At 28.4% G+C, this 16005-nt stretch overlaps 1 protein-coding gene across 1 annotated transcript; it reads right to left on the bottom strand.

The window, feature by feature from the left end:
* Positions 1-5941: 5941 nt before the first annotated feature.
* Positions 5942-8880, bottom strand: LOC114175657 (calmodulin-binding family protein). The gene is made up of 8 exons (XM_028060431.2): positions 8294-8880; positions 8095-8209; positions 7933-7998; positions 7735-7823; positions 7566-7653; positions 7223-7462; positions 7013-7114; positions 5942-6905 (listed from the first exon to the last, which is right to left on the bottom strand). Exons 1-8 carry the CDS (start codon positions 8863-8865, stop codon positions 6180-6182), a joined length of 1998 nt encoding a protein of 665 aa, XP_027916232.2. The 5' UTR covers positions 8866-8880; the 3' UTR covers positions 5942-6179.
* Positions 8881-16005: the final 7125 nt, after the last annotated feature.

Here is a 16005-nt window from a genome sequence, read left to right as displayed (position 1 = left end):
AATACTGAATACCAAATAAAGAACAAATTTGATATCAACTAAATTAAAAATTCATAAATTTATAAAAATTTTAAAGTTTAATTAATCCCAATAATAATAATAATAATATCGATATTTTATATCTTATAACCAATGGTATTTTTTCATGAATCACACTATCTTATCTTATAATATTGTAATACTATCACAATCTTATAAAAGAAAAATAAAATCTACTTAAAAAAATTCTGTCAGAATTTTATTACTGGTATAAATATACGTTTACTTACATAAATCATGAAATACAACAATTAAAAACGATAAAAGAATGTAATTGATAAGTGCATTTTGAAAAGAAAAAAAAAAAACTGAATCTATTTATGAATTTTCATTTGGTGGAATAATTGGTGCCAGAATCTATTCGTCTTGATTTTTACGGACTAATTGATAAAATTTTGATAGATTCAATCTAACCAAAATTATAAAATAATAATATTAATAATAATAAAATTATTAGTTAATTATTTTATTAAAAATTATATTTTAAAATGCTAAATTATTTAACTCTTTAAATTTTGAATAATTTGAATAATGTAACTAATTTAAAAAATGTTATAAAATTACAAATTTTGATAAGAAAAAGTAAATTTAAAACTTGTGATTCAATTAATTGACCCAACTCAATTCATGGAAGTTAGTTGAACGAGTCAAAAGAAAAAAAAAATCCAATTCCACCTAAAAGGGGTGAGATATATATATTTTTTGTTTAAAGAACAATAATTCCGTATACACCTTTATATATTTTATGAAAAATATCTATTTAAAAAAAATTAGGTAATGTGGCATACAAATCAATTTAATATTTTATAATGACATTACATGTTAACTTTTTTTTATAATGATAAAAAATAATAAAATAATAATAATTTAATTATTATAATTTTAAAATTAAATATAAATAATTTTTATAATTTTATTGTAACTCATTTTTATTTATTGTGTAGATAATTTATAACTAAAAAAGTAGTCAAGTTTAAAACAATAGTTAAGTAAGAGAATAAAAAATAGTTAAATTTTAAAAAAAAAATATAAAGAAATTAATAAAATAATCATGTTAGTTTAAAAAATAAAATTTTATGTAAAAGATAAAATTTTAAAAAAAAATGTAATAAACAATTCTTTTAAATTAGAAAAGACAAATGTTTTGAATTCGAAAATATATTTCTCATTTCCTCCCCTAAAATAGAACAAACATAATTTTTTTAGTGGTTCGTTATTGTAGTTTAACACATATTTAAAAATTAAATTAAAAAAATATTATAAATAACTACAAACATTAAATTCAAAGAAAAAAATTTAACATTTTTATAAATAAAATATTAATATAACAAATTATCTCAACTTGCCGTGTATTACTGTGGTGAAAATGACTATTGATGATTAAAATTTAAATCTTTTAAAGAAATCTAAAGTTAAAGATATACTTAAATATCATTCCATTATAATATAAAGTATAAATATTAATTAAATTTTCCAAAATTAACAAATAATAAATTTGTAATATATGAATTTAACCTATTCACAATGAATTATTACAATTTAGGTATTAAGCAATAAACAAACGTATAAACCTATTTACACTCCTCTTTGAAATTCAAGATAGTTTTTTCAAAATATATATAATTTTTTTCAAATAAATAGAATATCTATACAGTACAAAAACTATATATTTATGCAACAATTATATATAATTGTCCATTAATAATAGGCTCATGCTTCTCAACTCTCCTACCTACATTCTCTTATCCTCACATATAATTAGGAATGTCAAAAATATTCGTACCAACGGGTATCCGCGAATAAAACCCGCAATAGGTAAGAAATGAATATTAAAAATGGATACCAATTATCCACGGTACGGGTATTTTTTATACCCGCATGTTAATGGGACATGTACAGGTATCATGGTATCCGTATCCGTGGATACCCATACCCGCTAAACTTTAATTCAAAAAAATACCCTTATATATATATATATATATATATATATATATATATATATATATATTAGTAAAAAACATTTTGATCTAATATTTTCTAAGTTGCACATCTTATCTTCTTCTGTCTTCATTCTTCGAGCTTCAAGTATTCCTTGACATTCTTCTCTTTCCCTTCTTTGAAATTGGGCATATACATCAAATCTTATATAGACAGTAACGTTTATGGTGTGCTTGTTGTGAAATGATGGAATCAAAATAAGAATATTTGGCACGTGACAGTTGGGGTTTATTATTTGATTATTTTTTAGGAATCAATCGCGGAAAGTGGGCAGATTTATCAAAACATTAATTAAAAAATTTTCATTGTGTTGAACTTCATTTTATATTTATTTTTATAATTATTTGGACTTGTATGGACTTGAGTTTGTTTGAACTTTATTTAAAATTTATGACAGTGATGTATTTTATTTTATTTTATTTGAATTTATGATAAAATATTTATTTTTAAATAATTTTGTAAATATTCGCGAGTACTCGTGGATATTCGCGGATATGAAAAAATTAGACGGGTACCCGCATAACGGATACCCGACCGATATGGGTACGGATACGAGGCAGATATTTATCCAACGGGTAGGGTACGGGAGAGCTATTACCCGTACCCTATACGCCCCATTGACATCCCTACATATAACATACGATCATCGCAAGTAGATAGACCACAAACAAACACAAAAAACAAATTTTAAAATTTTAGACCTTATATGTATCACTCATGAACCACACATTACATTCAATAAACCAAAATCTAAAAAATATCACAAATGCAAAGATCCTCATAACTTTTATACACCAATATACATCTGACACAACTTCCGAAGACTTAGAGCGTATTGAGTAACATTTGATATCATGCATATGTCATACTCACCTGTACCTCTCAAGGGTTATAGATATATCATGATAGGGCTACATCTTCCACCAACGAGTATGACATGATAAATCCCGCATCTATAAGATTTGACCCTCTTTACCAATTTTACAAATGAAGACCTTTTTCAACTCTCACACTAAATATCTTCTTCTACATGAGTCCAATACACTCCACACATCACCAAAGACAGTAGTATTCTCACCCTAGGAATCATTGTCTCTCATTCCACATCATTAATATCAAGCATTAGAACCAAAAACATATAAATTTGTTTAGTGAAGGTAGACTCGCTTAACGACCAACCTCCATTGCCTCTTTATCAAAACTCAAATTTCACTATCGCTTAATGACTCATTCACTCGCCTAACAACTCAGGCTTTGGGAACTGATTTAAATCAAGCTTGCCTAGCGAGCTCTAACTTGCGCAACAAGTGAAAGGTCTCGATGCTCTTTGTAATCATATTTTTAAGTCTCACTCGGCAGAAGTTTGACTCGTCCAACAAGTTTGCATAAACCAAAAACATAACTCTTCATATCAGATTGTGCCACAAGCTCTAATGGGCATTTTTATCCATATCTCAATAACAATCAGTACTACCTCAATTTAAAATGGACCATTAGCAACCAAGGATACAAAGTCATATATCCATCTTGAGTTCTCACTAATAGTATAACAAATTTACCGCAAGCATGTCCAGTACACAATTACTAAATAAAGCAATTTAAAATCAAACAATCCAATCATTCTATCAAAGATCAACATACACACAATTTAAACAAGGTAAATCAAACGGTACAAAATTAATACTAGTTTCCCTTACTTGGATGGACACTCTTAAACTTAAAAGGTGCTCCACATAGGCTCTATTTACCTCACACAAGTTGCTCTACCTGCACACATAAAACTCTGATCAACAATCAGAACATACCCTTACAATCCTAACCGAACAAAGATTCACCTTGACCTCTTTGACATCACACGCAAGCCCCTACACCCCTCACATGTAACAAATTTACTAGCAAAACTCAAAAGAAAAGCATAAAATTGAACTCACTTAGAACTGTGATGCCAAGAGTCATATAGATGAAGAATAGAGCAAAAAACCTAGAGAGAAGTTAGAAAAAATGTTTAGAAGAAACCTTTTAGAGAAATGGTGGTTATTATAAAATCAAACTCAATTAATAAAAGTTTTATTGATAGTCTAACGCGATAATATAATTAAGTATTTCCTATTATTTTTTTACTATTTTCTAGATTCTTACATAATTTTAGTGCAAGATTTTAAAATATTTTACATTATTTTTCTCTAAGTCCCATAGTACACATAAGACATAAGATGTTTTACCGTAGTTCTTACTCTAAAATTCAATTAACTCTTTTAGAATTTTTTTGTTCAATATTTTCTCAATAGGAGGAGATTTAAAATAAGATTTCCTTTTATCATTTTTTTTCTTTGTGGGTATGTCTTGATTGTGTTAGTTATTTTATAAAAATTTAAATACTAATTTAGTCCTTATTTTTGTAGAATTTATTTAATTTAGTCATAATTCTTTTTCTTATTCAACAAAGTCTCAATTTTCGACATATTTTATCAATTTAATATTAAATAGTTAACAACATAATGAACATGGTGGCCCAATTCGTCCGATGAGTGGGTTGCGTGTTCTGTTGTCTTGTTACCTTCAGGGATAATAGTGTGTGGTGTTAAATTTGTGAAGGAGAGTGTTCTATTGTTCTGTGGGAGTTTGTGAATAGATGGTAATGGAGTTATGATTTTTGTGCGTGTTGTTTATGTGTGATGCAAGTGTTTGGAGAACGTTTGGATTCTGCGTAATGGGGGTTTCGATGATGGTAAATAATGATGAAAATTTGTAATATGATGGAGATGATGGTGGTGAAGCGTGCAGTGATGATAAAAATGTGTAGAGTGGAGGTCATTTAATCATATGTAAATAAAATAATAAGTCATTTAATCGTATATTTATAAGTGTTTATTTATTTATAAATAATAGCGAGCCTTATTTTATTAATTAAACTATAATTATACTTACCTCAGACACGCATATTCAACTTCATATATCTAATTTTAGAAAATCATAAAAAAGTTGAAATTCCAGTAAATGAGTTTTCTGCTTTATTTCTTTTTCTTGCATATCTTTTATGTTTTCAGTAGAAGTTTATTAATCTTTATCTTTCCTCTTATCTGAAACAATATTTTTCAAATAATACTTGTCAAACAGTTCTTCAACTTACGTTTGAAAACGAAACCAAATACTACAATTAGTATTTATTCACTTTTTTTAAAGGCCGTGCTAGAAGTGAGAAAAACTATTGAAAGACAAGTATTGCTATATTTGTAATTTCTCAGAGATTATTCGAAAAAAATATCTTTATGAAATAAATTTAAACTAATTAAGAACATTTTTGCTTAGATAAAGAAATTTTCTTTATTTTCTGTCCACGGAAACTTTTCCATTTACATTTGGGTCTTTTCTTCATGTACCCTCATTATTTCTAACTGTACTCTTATATTTTTTAAAAGATTATTTTATCATTGTTAAGTGACTTATGAATTATTTCAGAACAAACTTTTCATAATTTTTAAAACAGACTTTTTGGAACAAGTTTTTAAAAATAGAATTTTTGAAATAAGATTTTCAGAAGATTATTGGAACAAGCTTCTCAAAATAAATGAAATGCATTTTAGAATAATTTTATTAGGACGTAACTCTTTTTACTCAAGAGTGTAACAACCCGGATGTCACGATTCAATTGTGACCCAACCCACTTAACCTCTTTCATAACAAAATTATTTTTGGAACAAACTACATTTCAGTTTGCACAATTTAAAATACAAGAGTTTATAGTAGTGCAGGTTGAAACTGGAATCATTTTTTGTTTCCAGAAAAACCATTATAGGTTCGTACTTGAAGTCCAAACATGCCTCCAGCAGCACAGCACAACAGCAATTGTGGATTAGACTTAAACTTTTGAGTGAAAAGGATAACATAAAGTTGCACCTTCAAATATTGAAGCCATGAACTTGTTCCATGGTGGAAGATCAAATGTTTCCTTTGTAATGGGAGGATAAATAGATCCCATGATAATTTTACAATTTTGATCCTATGATATAGTATAATAGTACTACTATACATGAGTGAAAAATGAATGCCTGTGTGAATCAATGGAAAGAATAAGAAAAATACAAGTGTTGTTGGTTACCTATGAACTCAAAAAGAATAAAACAATGGAGTCTCCTATTCACTCATGAAGTATGAATAACTGGTATCACTGATGATCCTCTGAACAAAGGGGAGCATTCTGATCTTGAACTATTGTGAAGAGGTTCAATAGCTATGTCCCCACATAAATTTGAAAGACTAGAATTCAACAAAGTGGTGCTTCTAGGAGTAAAAGATGATTTATGGCGGGATCCACTTCTTGGAGAGAGATTAACCTGCTCCAATGCTCGGAACTGAAGCTCACAAGGGTAGTCCCTCACACACCCAATGCGTGGTCCCGCACCAGTTGTCCATTTGCATGATAATTGCTTCCCCAGTTGATATGATTTCATTTCTTTATGTGAATTGATTCTTTTGAGTATGGACTCTGGTGGAATGCTCTCAACATCATCATTATCATCACAAGAGTTTTTCTCTTGTGCTGTTTCTTCATCAACTGAGAGAGATTCCATTTGGAAACCTTCAACCTCTTTCTCTAGTCCTTCAAACACATTACCCCTTTTTGGTATTTCAAGATTGCTAAGTTCTCTTCCAAGAATTTGAAATTGCCTTGGGCTAGGTGTCACCACTGCAGAAGCTGTCTTAGTTTGAATCAAATTGGCCTTCTCTGCTGCAGCTGAGGTTACATTCATGGTATCTTCAATCTCCAGGCCATTCATGTTCTCAGTTAAGTCCTCTTCAGAGGAGTGGCTTCTCAGATGACCACTTCTCACAGAACGTAATTCATCACCCTCGTCAACTGAATCCATCTGCATATATATAACAAAATGAATCTCCTTAGATATTCTCTCACATCTTGTAATCACATTACATAAACTATTACAGCATTGGTTCTGTGTTTTAATATTTTCTATACCTTGACATCCGAAAGGCTAACATTGTTCTCCTGAAGGAATGAAATGAATTCCTTAAAATTTTCTTCTGTCGGTCGATAATGTCCACTGTGTGGCCAAACCGCCTGTTGAAAAGAAACAACAAAATCAGTTTTAACTAAGCAAGTAAAATAGTCATCCATGGTGGTAGGAATCTAGCATAAGATTCATAACTAAGCAAGTAAATTTTATACCTTCAAGACACCATGTTCAACCACTAGTCTTCCAGCAGATGATGTAGCTCCTCCAGCCAAGAAGCTAGAATGCTGAAATGAACCTTTTGATTTCTTTCCAACATACAATGTCTTCGATGTGCTGAGGACAAAAATCCACTTGGCATGTGCATCTTTTCCAGTGGTGTTAAGGAGTTCTCCGGATTGCTTGTAGAAGAACTTTCCATCTTCTACAACAACTTCATATGCCAATCTTTCCATCTGGAACAAAGCAGAATGAAAATGATTAGTAAAAGTTGAAATAAAAGAGTCTCAAGCAAATTTATCTATCAAGAGGTGTTCACATAAATGGAGGAAACCTTACCGGACCCAGATATTTAATGCACTGCTGTTGAAGTTTGAAACGAGGGCACTTCTCAAGATTTACTTCCTTTCCTTCTCCTATATCTAGCCTGCAATTTCAAACAAGATTAGTTTCAAACTCTGGTGACTTAAGATCTATGTTAAGTTGTAACATTTACAAAGAATCTCACCAGTAGAAGAAGGGTTCTCTGCTCTGACACCGAAGCCACTTATCATAATAGAAGTGTAGATTATGTCCATAACGATGGCGTGGGTCAATCTGTTTTTACACATGAAAAACATTTCTGTAAGTAATAATTGATGAATCACTAACAAACCAAACCAAAACATAAGCAGAGAAAGCACTAGAACAGTTATGTTTGACTAACCGCTTCAAGCCAGTGCTGTAAAGCAAGTTTTTGAGCTTTATCATCTTTTGATAACCCTTTTCCAACCTGCAATGACAAAGAAAAGTTTAATCAAGTTCAATCCAGCATGAAAATTTGAACTAAAAGGTTAGAGCATGGTAGTTATTGAAGGTATTAAAGTACCTTGGCAGCTCTAGTTCTGGCTCTAGACCAACGAGAAACTGCAGTCTCGTGTTTCTCAATGTCAAAGAAAGATATGGAGCTGCGCTTGAGTTCAGCAAAATCTAAAAGCTTCCACCTATTCAAAGATTCGACAAAAACATGTTAGAAACACATGGAGTTTTGTGAAAAAGGAAAGATTTTTAGGACAATGAATAAGTACCAGCTTTGTTCAACAAGAATTGCACAATCTGCTAGCTTTCTTCTGGTACGAAAGCTCTTGTACACTTTCTGCAACTTAAGCGCAGCAATGTGTTTGGGGCTGCTTGGATTTAGAAGTGCTGATTGGATGGTTTCCACTTGATTCTCTGACTTGAATGGCAGATCATCATCCATTTCTTTGCTCATTTTGGTAGTCCTTGAGATAGGCATGTTTTCTTCTTTGTCAAATGACAAAGTGTTGGTGGAGATAATGTCATCAATGTCTTTTCTTTTGAAGCTCACTGATGTCTCTATTGTCATCTTTCCAGAACCTACAGATTTCAGAATGGTGGGTTCTAAATCTTCTTTTTTGAAACTAATAGATCGTACTGGAGTCTTGATTTCATCATTGCCAAAGTTGATGGATTTTACAACCACAGAATCTAAGCCATCTTCCACATCATTGTACTTGGCAAATGGACATGAAAAGGATATCCCCATATGACAGCAAAACCAATCTGCAGAAACTTGTGCAATCCGTGGACCTGAAAATAGCAAAGTCGGCATTAAAATACAAGAAGATGCATTTTCCATTTGTCCAAAAAATTTCAGACCGTACTCACATCACAGCCACACAATTCCACCAAGATAAAAAGAACAGAAAACTAAAATTCTTGAGACCCATTTCAAAATGCATTGTTCTTTTTACTATTCTGTGGGCAAGAACAAAAAGCATCAACAAGAACTCATATTTTATGCTGCTACAGAATCATCAGAAACAAAGGATCACGGATCCGCAAAACCCACCAACCAAACTCCCATTTTGAAAGACAAATCACAGGAAACAGTCTCGTATACATGAAAGGAGAACCTCAAACACAGTAAATACAAAACCCATTTCATTCTCCTAAACAGATTCCAAACCAACCAACCAACGCATATCAGGTAACCCAGTTAAAGAATAGCAAGGATCTAAAAACAAAAACTTTCACTAAAACACCAACAATAAAAAAGATTATATTTTTCTTCAAGTTAGTTAGATTGAGCTGAATATCTTTCAAAGAAAAAACATTCAGCAGCGTATTCAATATGCAGAAATGGATATGCAAACCATTCATTCCACAAAAAGAAATACATATTAAAACAGATTCTTAAAAACAAAAGGAAAATGGAGGGTAGTAGAGTACCTGAAGATTCGAAAACCAGGAAGGAGAAAAGAAGAGAATCTGTAATGGGTTGATAAGATGAGAGAATGAATATTAATGAAGAGTGTTGTTGAGTTGAGGAAAATGAGATGTTACATGAAGTGAAATGGTGGTTTTTGAGATGGTGATAGAGGAAAACTGAACTTGGTAGCTAGCTTGAACTTGTTATCAAAGGTAATGGGATCCTTCACTATGAAACACTTAACATATATATATACATGTTAGGAGAAGAAAGAATAAGATGAAGATGAAGAGAGAGACAGTGTTTCCACTTTCCAACCACGTGGAGTCGAACAAGTATACTCAAATTCCTTTTATTTTATTTCCATTTTTCTTTTTCAGATTTTTCTTCCTCACATTATTTTTAGAAGGACTCTGGTTTGTGGCTTCTTTACCAGCACACCCATGACGTGACATGTAACCTTCTTTTAATTTCTTATCCGTTTTAGAAAAATGGGAATTTATTCGTTAATACAAAATTAAATATATGAAATAAAATGATTTGAAAAACTAAGAATTTGATAAAATATTTATATTTATATAATGAAATAAAGCTTGGTGAACGTTTTGTTTCAGTTTCACGCGTACGCGTAACATTGCAATCTTCAAAATATATATTAAAAAATTAGGATAGTCAAATTGATATAATATTGTGGAAAACTAGTTTCGTAAATCTTGGAGTTCAAGTGTCGACCCAATATCTTAAGCAACGTCTCTGTTTTTGATACCTAAAATAAGATAAGTACATTCGAGAAAATAAAAATAAAAATAATCGTGCTTAAGTTTATATTTAACCACGCAAATTACCTTATATAAAAGAATGTGTATTATATTATTATTTCTTAGCTAATGTATACCCGATTAGGGAAAACAAAATTTTTAATTATAAGGGGTCTCTCTTCAGAACATATATAAATTGGTAACCCTAACTATATGGGAGAGATATTTTATTTATAAAATTAAAAAAAAAATTATTAAAAATACTAATGAAAAAGAGACACTTTGTGATTTTATATATTCTAAGAAAAACATAATATCAATAATAGTAATTGCATAAAAAAATAATTCATATTGCATAATCATCACTTTTAGTGTTTTAATAGTTTGCTTTTACTTTTAAAATATAACTAAGAGTAAAATAGAAATATCAAGCATATATTATTTTATATATTGTTATAATTTTTTTAATCTTAAAATATAGTTAAGCGTAAAATAGAAATATAAATTGTATACATAAAAAACAAAAAATATCTCTTTTGTATATTATTATGGATTATATCATTACTAATATTTTTAAAAAGAATTTTTGGTTAATTTGATTATTATTAATTTTTGTTAAAGTTAAATAACAATAATAAGTTTATCAAATCATTTACTTCTTAATCTATTTTTTAAAAATACATATTACGACGATTTTCATCCATATAAATAAAGCATAAAATAATTTTGAATTGATTGATTTACATCCTGGTTTTTGGGTTAGGAATGTTTTTTAATGCTTAAAACAAAATTTATGTAAATAGACAATTTACCATGTCTAAAAGTTTATATATGAAGTGTAATAATTAACCTTAGAAATAAAACTTATTAAAGAGAACTAAAAATTAAAACACTCTAACCTTAAGCATATATAATTATAATTAATTTGTTAATTCTGGAAAAAAAATTAAAGTTCTTAAATTCATGAATATGGTGAAATTTCAACAACTTTATAGAGATTAGCAGGAATGAAATATACCAAAATTAAATCAAAGTAATTAATGATGTAATCTGAGTTTTTACAACACCAATGCTAGTAAATACACGACTTTGAAAGTAAAAAAAGAAAAAGAAAAAAAGAAATCGAGTATTGAAAATCTGAGACTCATTTAAAGAGTTGACAAATCTCAACGAAATATTTTGTATATTTGACCAACAACTATAACAAACAGTGTATCTATTTATTTTTCTGGCAGTTTTTACGAGTTTATGTACATTAAAAAGGAAACATATTTACTTAGAATTTTGGTTTGACTTGCTGCTATAAACATTTTTGTATTTTTGTGATCATGTATATCCTCCAAAGAAAATTTCCAAGAAATAACCCTCTTTTTCAAACCCTATCTTGAAGGGGTCATTTTCTTGACAAAGTCTTGAAGTAAAATGCAATCCATGAATTCGAAGTGAGAACCAGATTGACTTTATCAAAATCAACCATTGATTCTAAGGTTTTTAGGTCAATTAGTTTAAGTGTTTGTTTATGATCAACCTTGTCAAACTATCCCAAAGTTAAGATAAACAACCACTACAAAATTGAATCATGAACTTTGTGTCTCCTATGGAGCTCATTGCTGACGATAAGTCTTGCAATTTTTTATGTTAATTGAATAGTCGTTGGAAAAAGATTGTTAATTTGATGTGCAAAGCAAGTAATGAATTTGAAAAATGTGGTGGGGATGTGAAAGGTTGGAAATTTCCTTGTGTTCTTCTTGGGGTGTCTCTAATTGGCTAATTAATAGCAACAAAAAGTGTTTATGGAAGTCCAAATAATGTCTAAGTCATCACACCTATGACCTATATGTTGGTTTTTTTAGTACACAACATATATTAAGTGTAACATGACACAAGTGAATCCGTGTTGAGTGAGATGCTAGTTAACATTTTTATTTTTTTTATTTTTTATATTATATAGAATATTTACATAAAATAATATAACTATAATTGGTAGCAACTTTTATGAAATATTATTTTACAAAAATTTTCTACAAAATTTTGTATGAAAAATATTTTATACAAAATATTTTACAAAATAATTAGTAGTAATTGTTTAAAATTATTTTTCATAATAAAATTTGTAAGTATTTAACGTGAAAAAAAATATGTACTTTTTCAACAGTGTGTTAACCATCACACTATTTACTCATCTAAACAACCAATTCATTGAATACCTATAATCATTAACTTCACTTGCCTTAATTTCTAAACGTAGTGTGCCTACAAGCTTAAATTTTTGTTGACACTTCTAGAAAATCAACAAAATTACAAATAATTTTTTCAAAGATCAAACCTGCATGAAAAATCCCTTCTTAACCAATTATTGAAAGAGGAGAAGAAAATAATACATTCTTTAGTAGGGATTGAATTCCCTAAAAAAAATATTTATCTCCTTGTAGATATAATCTCTTAACGCAATAGTTAAAATCTTCTCTAAACTTAAGGTAGTTTTAAAAAAATATGAATTTAAGGGAAATGATATTAATAAAAATGAGTTTATAAACATTTTTATCATTACTTGTTTAAAAATTTATTTCCAATAAAATTCTGATCTTAAATATATTTTTTTACCAAAGCAGAAATCAAAATAATATGTTTTACCACTATTAATTGTTTTTGTCACACTTTAAAGATGAATGACCGTAAAATTCGTATAAGGGAAGTTAAGAAAAATAATTTTAATAACATCAACAGTTCGCTGAACTGTTAAGTTTTTTTTTTTGCAATTTCATTGTACTCTCTGAAATGTCATAATATAATGCTGAATAAGGAATGGTTCACTTTTTTCAAAATGATATGCCAATTATATTATAACTTTATTTTATCTATAAATATTTCAATTTTGATTATTTTATTTTGTAAGAAAATAATTGTTTGGAGTTTTTCTTTTACAGATAATTACAATGTAAAGCTCTTAAAAAATGGAAACAAATTGTTTACTTTTGGTGTTAAAAGTCTAAAACCAAATATAAAACTAGAGAGACATTATATTAATTTGGTATCAAATGCAAACGTACGGTGTCGGAAAGTGATGTACAGATATACAATAAGTTGGTGAGAAGACAATATATAATTATGTAATTAAACTTTCTCTTCCGTTCTTATGTTTTTTTATAGTAAAAATTGAAAAGGACCGGTTTAGGTGGTAATTAAGGAAACATAATTTAGGAATCTACGTGTTCCTGTTTCATCTTTCGGTCATTTCATTTATTCTTTTCCCATTTTAAAAAATTACAACTATATCTATACCAAGCCACAACAAGATCTTTCCATTTCAGATTCAACAAAGACTATGTATCACAATTATACAAACCACGTGTTCTATCTTTTCGTTCAACAAAATCAGGAACCTTCCTATTCTTTCTAAACAATCTAAACTTCACAACTTTAAATCGGCACCGTTTAAGAAATAAATGCTGGTGAGATTAATATAGAATGAAGATAAATCAATTAATAATTAATATATTTAAAAAAGTGGGGAATTTTGTACCCTGAATACACCTGTTAGTCAAACGCAAAGCAAAGAAAGCTACGCTAATCCAGTAAGTCATTTCAGTACTCTTGTCTGTTCTCAAAAAGTAACGCTCGATGTTTTAAGAAAGAAAAAAAAAAACATTTTAATTAATTCAAACTGAAAAGATGTGAGAAATATTAATTAATAAATAGATAGGGATATTTTTGTTTTAAATAAGATGGGTGATATATAATAGATGGACAAAACATTGTCACTTCCAACTGTCATGGTGTTTGAGATCTGCATGCATGGAACAGTGAAAGAGAAGAGGGATGTGCACGTGTCATAATGAGAGTGGGCCACGCTACGTTGCCACCGTAACTTGTAACACCGTACCGTTTCCCTAGACCACAAAATCTGTTCTCCAGTTCCTGTTGTCCCTTTTACACTGTATTCTATGTTTTGCTTTCATGTAGAAATCCACTTTGCTATACGTACAATGTATTCTATCTTATACTTTTATTAAGATGAAGCGAAATTTAGAATCAGTTTTTTTTTTTTAATTTTTGACTAATTTAGTCTTTCATATTTAAAATTATATAAATTTATTTTTAATTAAATTTTGTTAAGTTTATTTGATATTTTAAATACATTTTAGAATAATATTTGAATTATTTACACCGTTTGACACATTTTCGCTTCAATGTTAACTCAAATATTATAATAAAATACGTTTAAAATGTTAAATAAACTTAACAAAATTTTGTAAAAAAGACTAAATATATGTATTTCTAAAGATAAATAACTAAATTGATATAAAATTTCGAAAAGAGACTAATTCCAAAATTAAGTGAAACTTGAAAAACCAAAAACATATTTAACCCATTTAATAATATGACACAGAAGGTGCAAATCTCAATTATAAAATTTTAATAACTCCAATATCATAGTAGTTAAATATAAATTTAACTCATTCTCACAAAATTAATTCAATCAAATATACAATAAAATATGTAAATAATAAAACATATATCTATAGCTCTATAGCGTATCTTATTACATTCTTTAAATTTTGAAACTGGATATAAAAGATGGAATTTTCAGCCTTTGTTCTCTTTTTCATTCATTGAATTGATTTATCAATCCTATAAAGAAAGACATTGTATTTTAAAGAAAAAATTTGATCTAGAAATTTATTTTATCTCGAAAATGAGATTTCTTTTGGTCAATACTAAATTGTAAGAGGCGGGGTTTTTTTTTAAGCCAAATAGTAATATTTTCAAGATTAACTTTTGTAGAGTCGTCTTTTCTAATATGTCTTATAATTTTTCAAATCAATTTTAGATAATTTATATTTCAATCTCAAAAATTTATTTAAGGAGGTGAATTTGGACTCCTTTATATATTAAAAATTTAATCACATGACTAGTTGATATAAAAGATCTATAACCCTCTATCTCACAGCAGAAACATTCAAAATAGAAATAAAGAGAAACTTGATAATGAATAATACAATATATATATATATATATAATTATTGTCGTTATAATAAACACAGATAAACTTGTATATGATTTGATGAAAGAGAAATTTAGGCAACCCTATAAAAAATATTATCATTTAATTCAAATCTCTAATGCATGAAATCCTAAAAAAACAAAAATAATATTTTAAAAGCCACTTACATTAAATAAGCATGTGACTCCCACTAAATAACTAAATAAATGATTAGATAATAATCATTCCAGGTCCATAAACAATACAGAAAAAAAAAAAAAAACTCATGGAAACAGACTCATCTTGAATCACATATATTTAATCGAACTAGCTTCTTATTCTTGTGGAAGGCATAAGATAGAAAGGTAGAGTTTCAGATTTTTTATTGATTTTTTTTTATATTATTCTCTATTGAGTATTAAAAATACATTGTATTAATATTTTAAATATTTTTTTATATATTTTAAAACGTCAAAATTAATGATAATCAATATATTATAAAGACACAATGAAAAAATATAAAAAAAACTCAGAACAAAATCCAAATTCGTATATATATGCATAGATAAAATAACACGTTTTTAGTGAAGAAGTTGGTAAACAAATTTTAAATCGATGAAAATAATACATTTTATATAATAAACTTAAAATTTATTAATTTGTATATGTATTATAAGAAATTTCACTTATTTATTTGTTTTTTGTCGTCAACTAATAAAGACTGGAACAGAAGGAAGAAGAAGATATAGCTGTAGAGCATGGTTGTGAATTAAATATGAGCAGCTGGCACGAAAAGTGTCGTTCATTTTTGTTATGTTTTGGTCG

Source organism: Vigna unguiculata, chromosome 3 (assembly GCF_037176805.1).
Source record: "Vigna unguiculata cultivar grain cowpea cultivar isolate G323 ecotype 2 chromosome 3, ASM3717680v1, whole genome shotgun sequence".
Lineage (NCBI taxonomy): Eukaryota > Viridiplantae > Streptophyta > Magnoliopsida > Fabales > Fabaceae > Vigna > Vigna unguiculata.
This window is presented reverse-complemented; position numbering and strand designations above follow the sequence as displayed.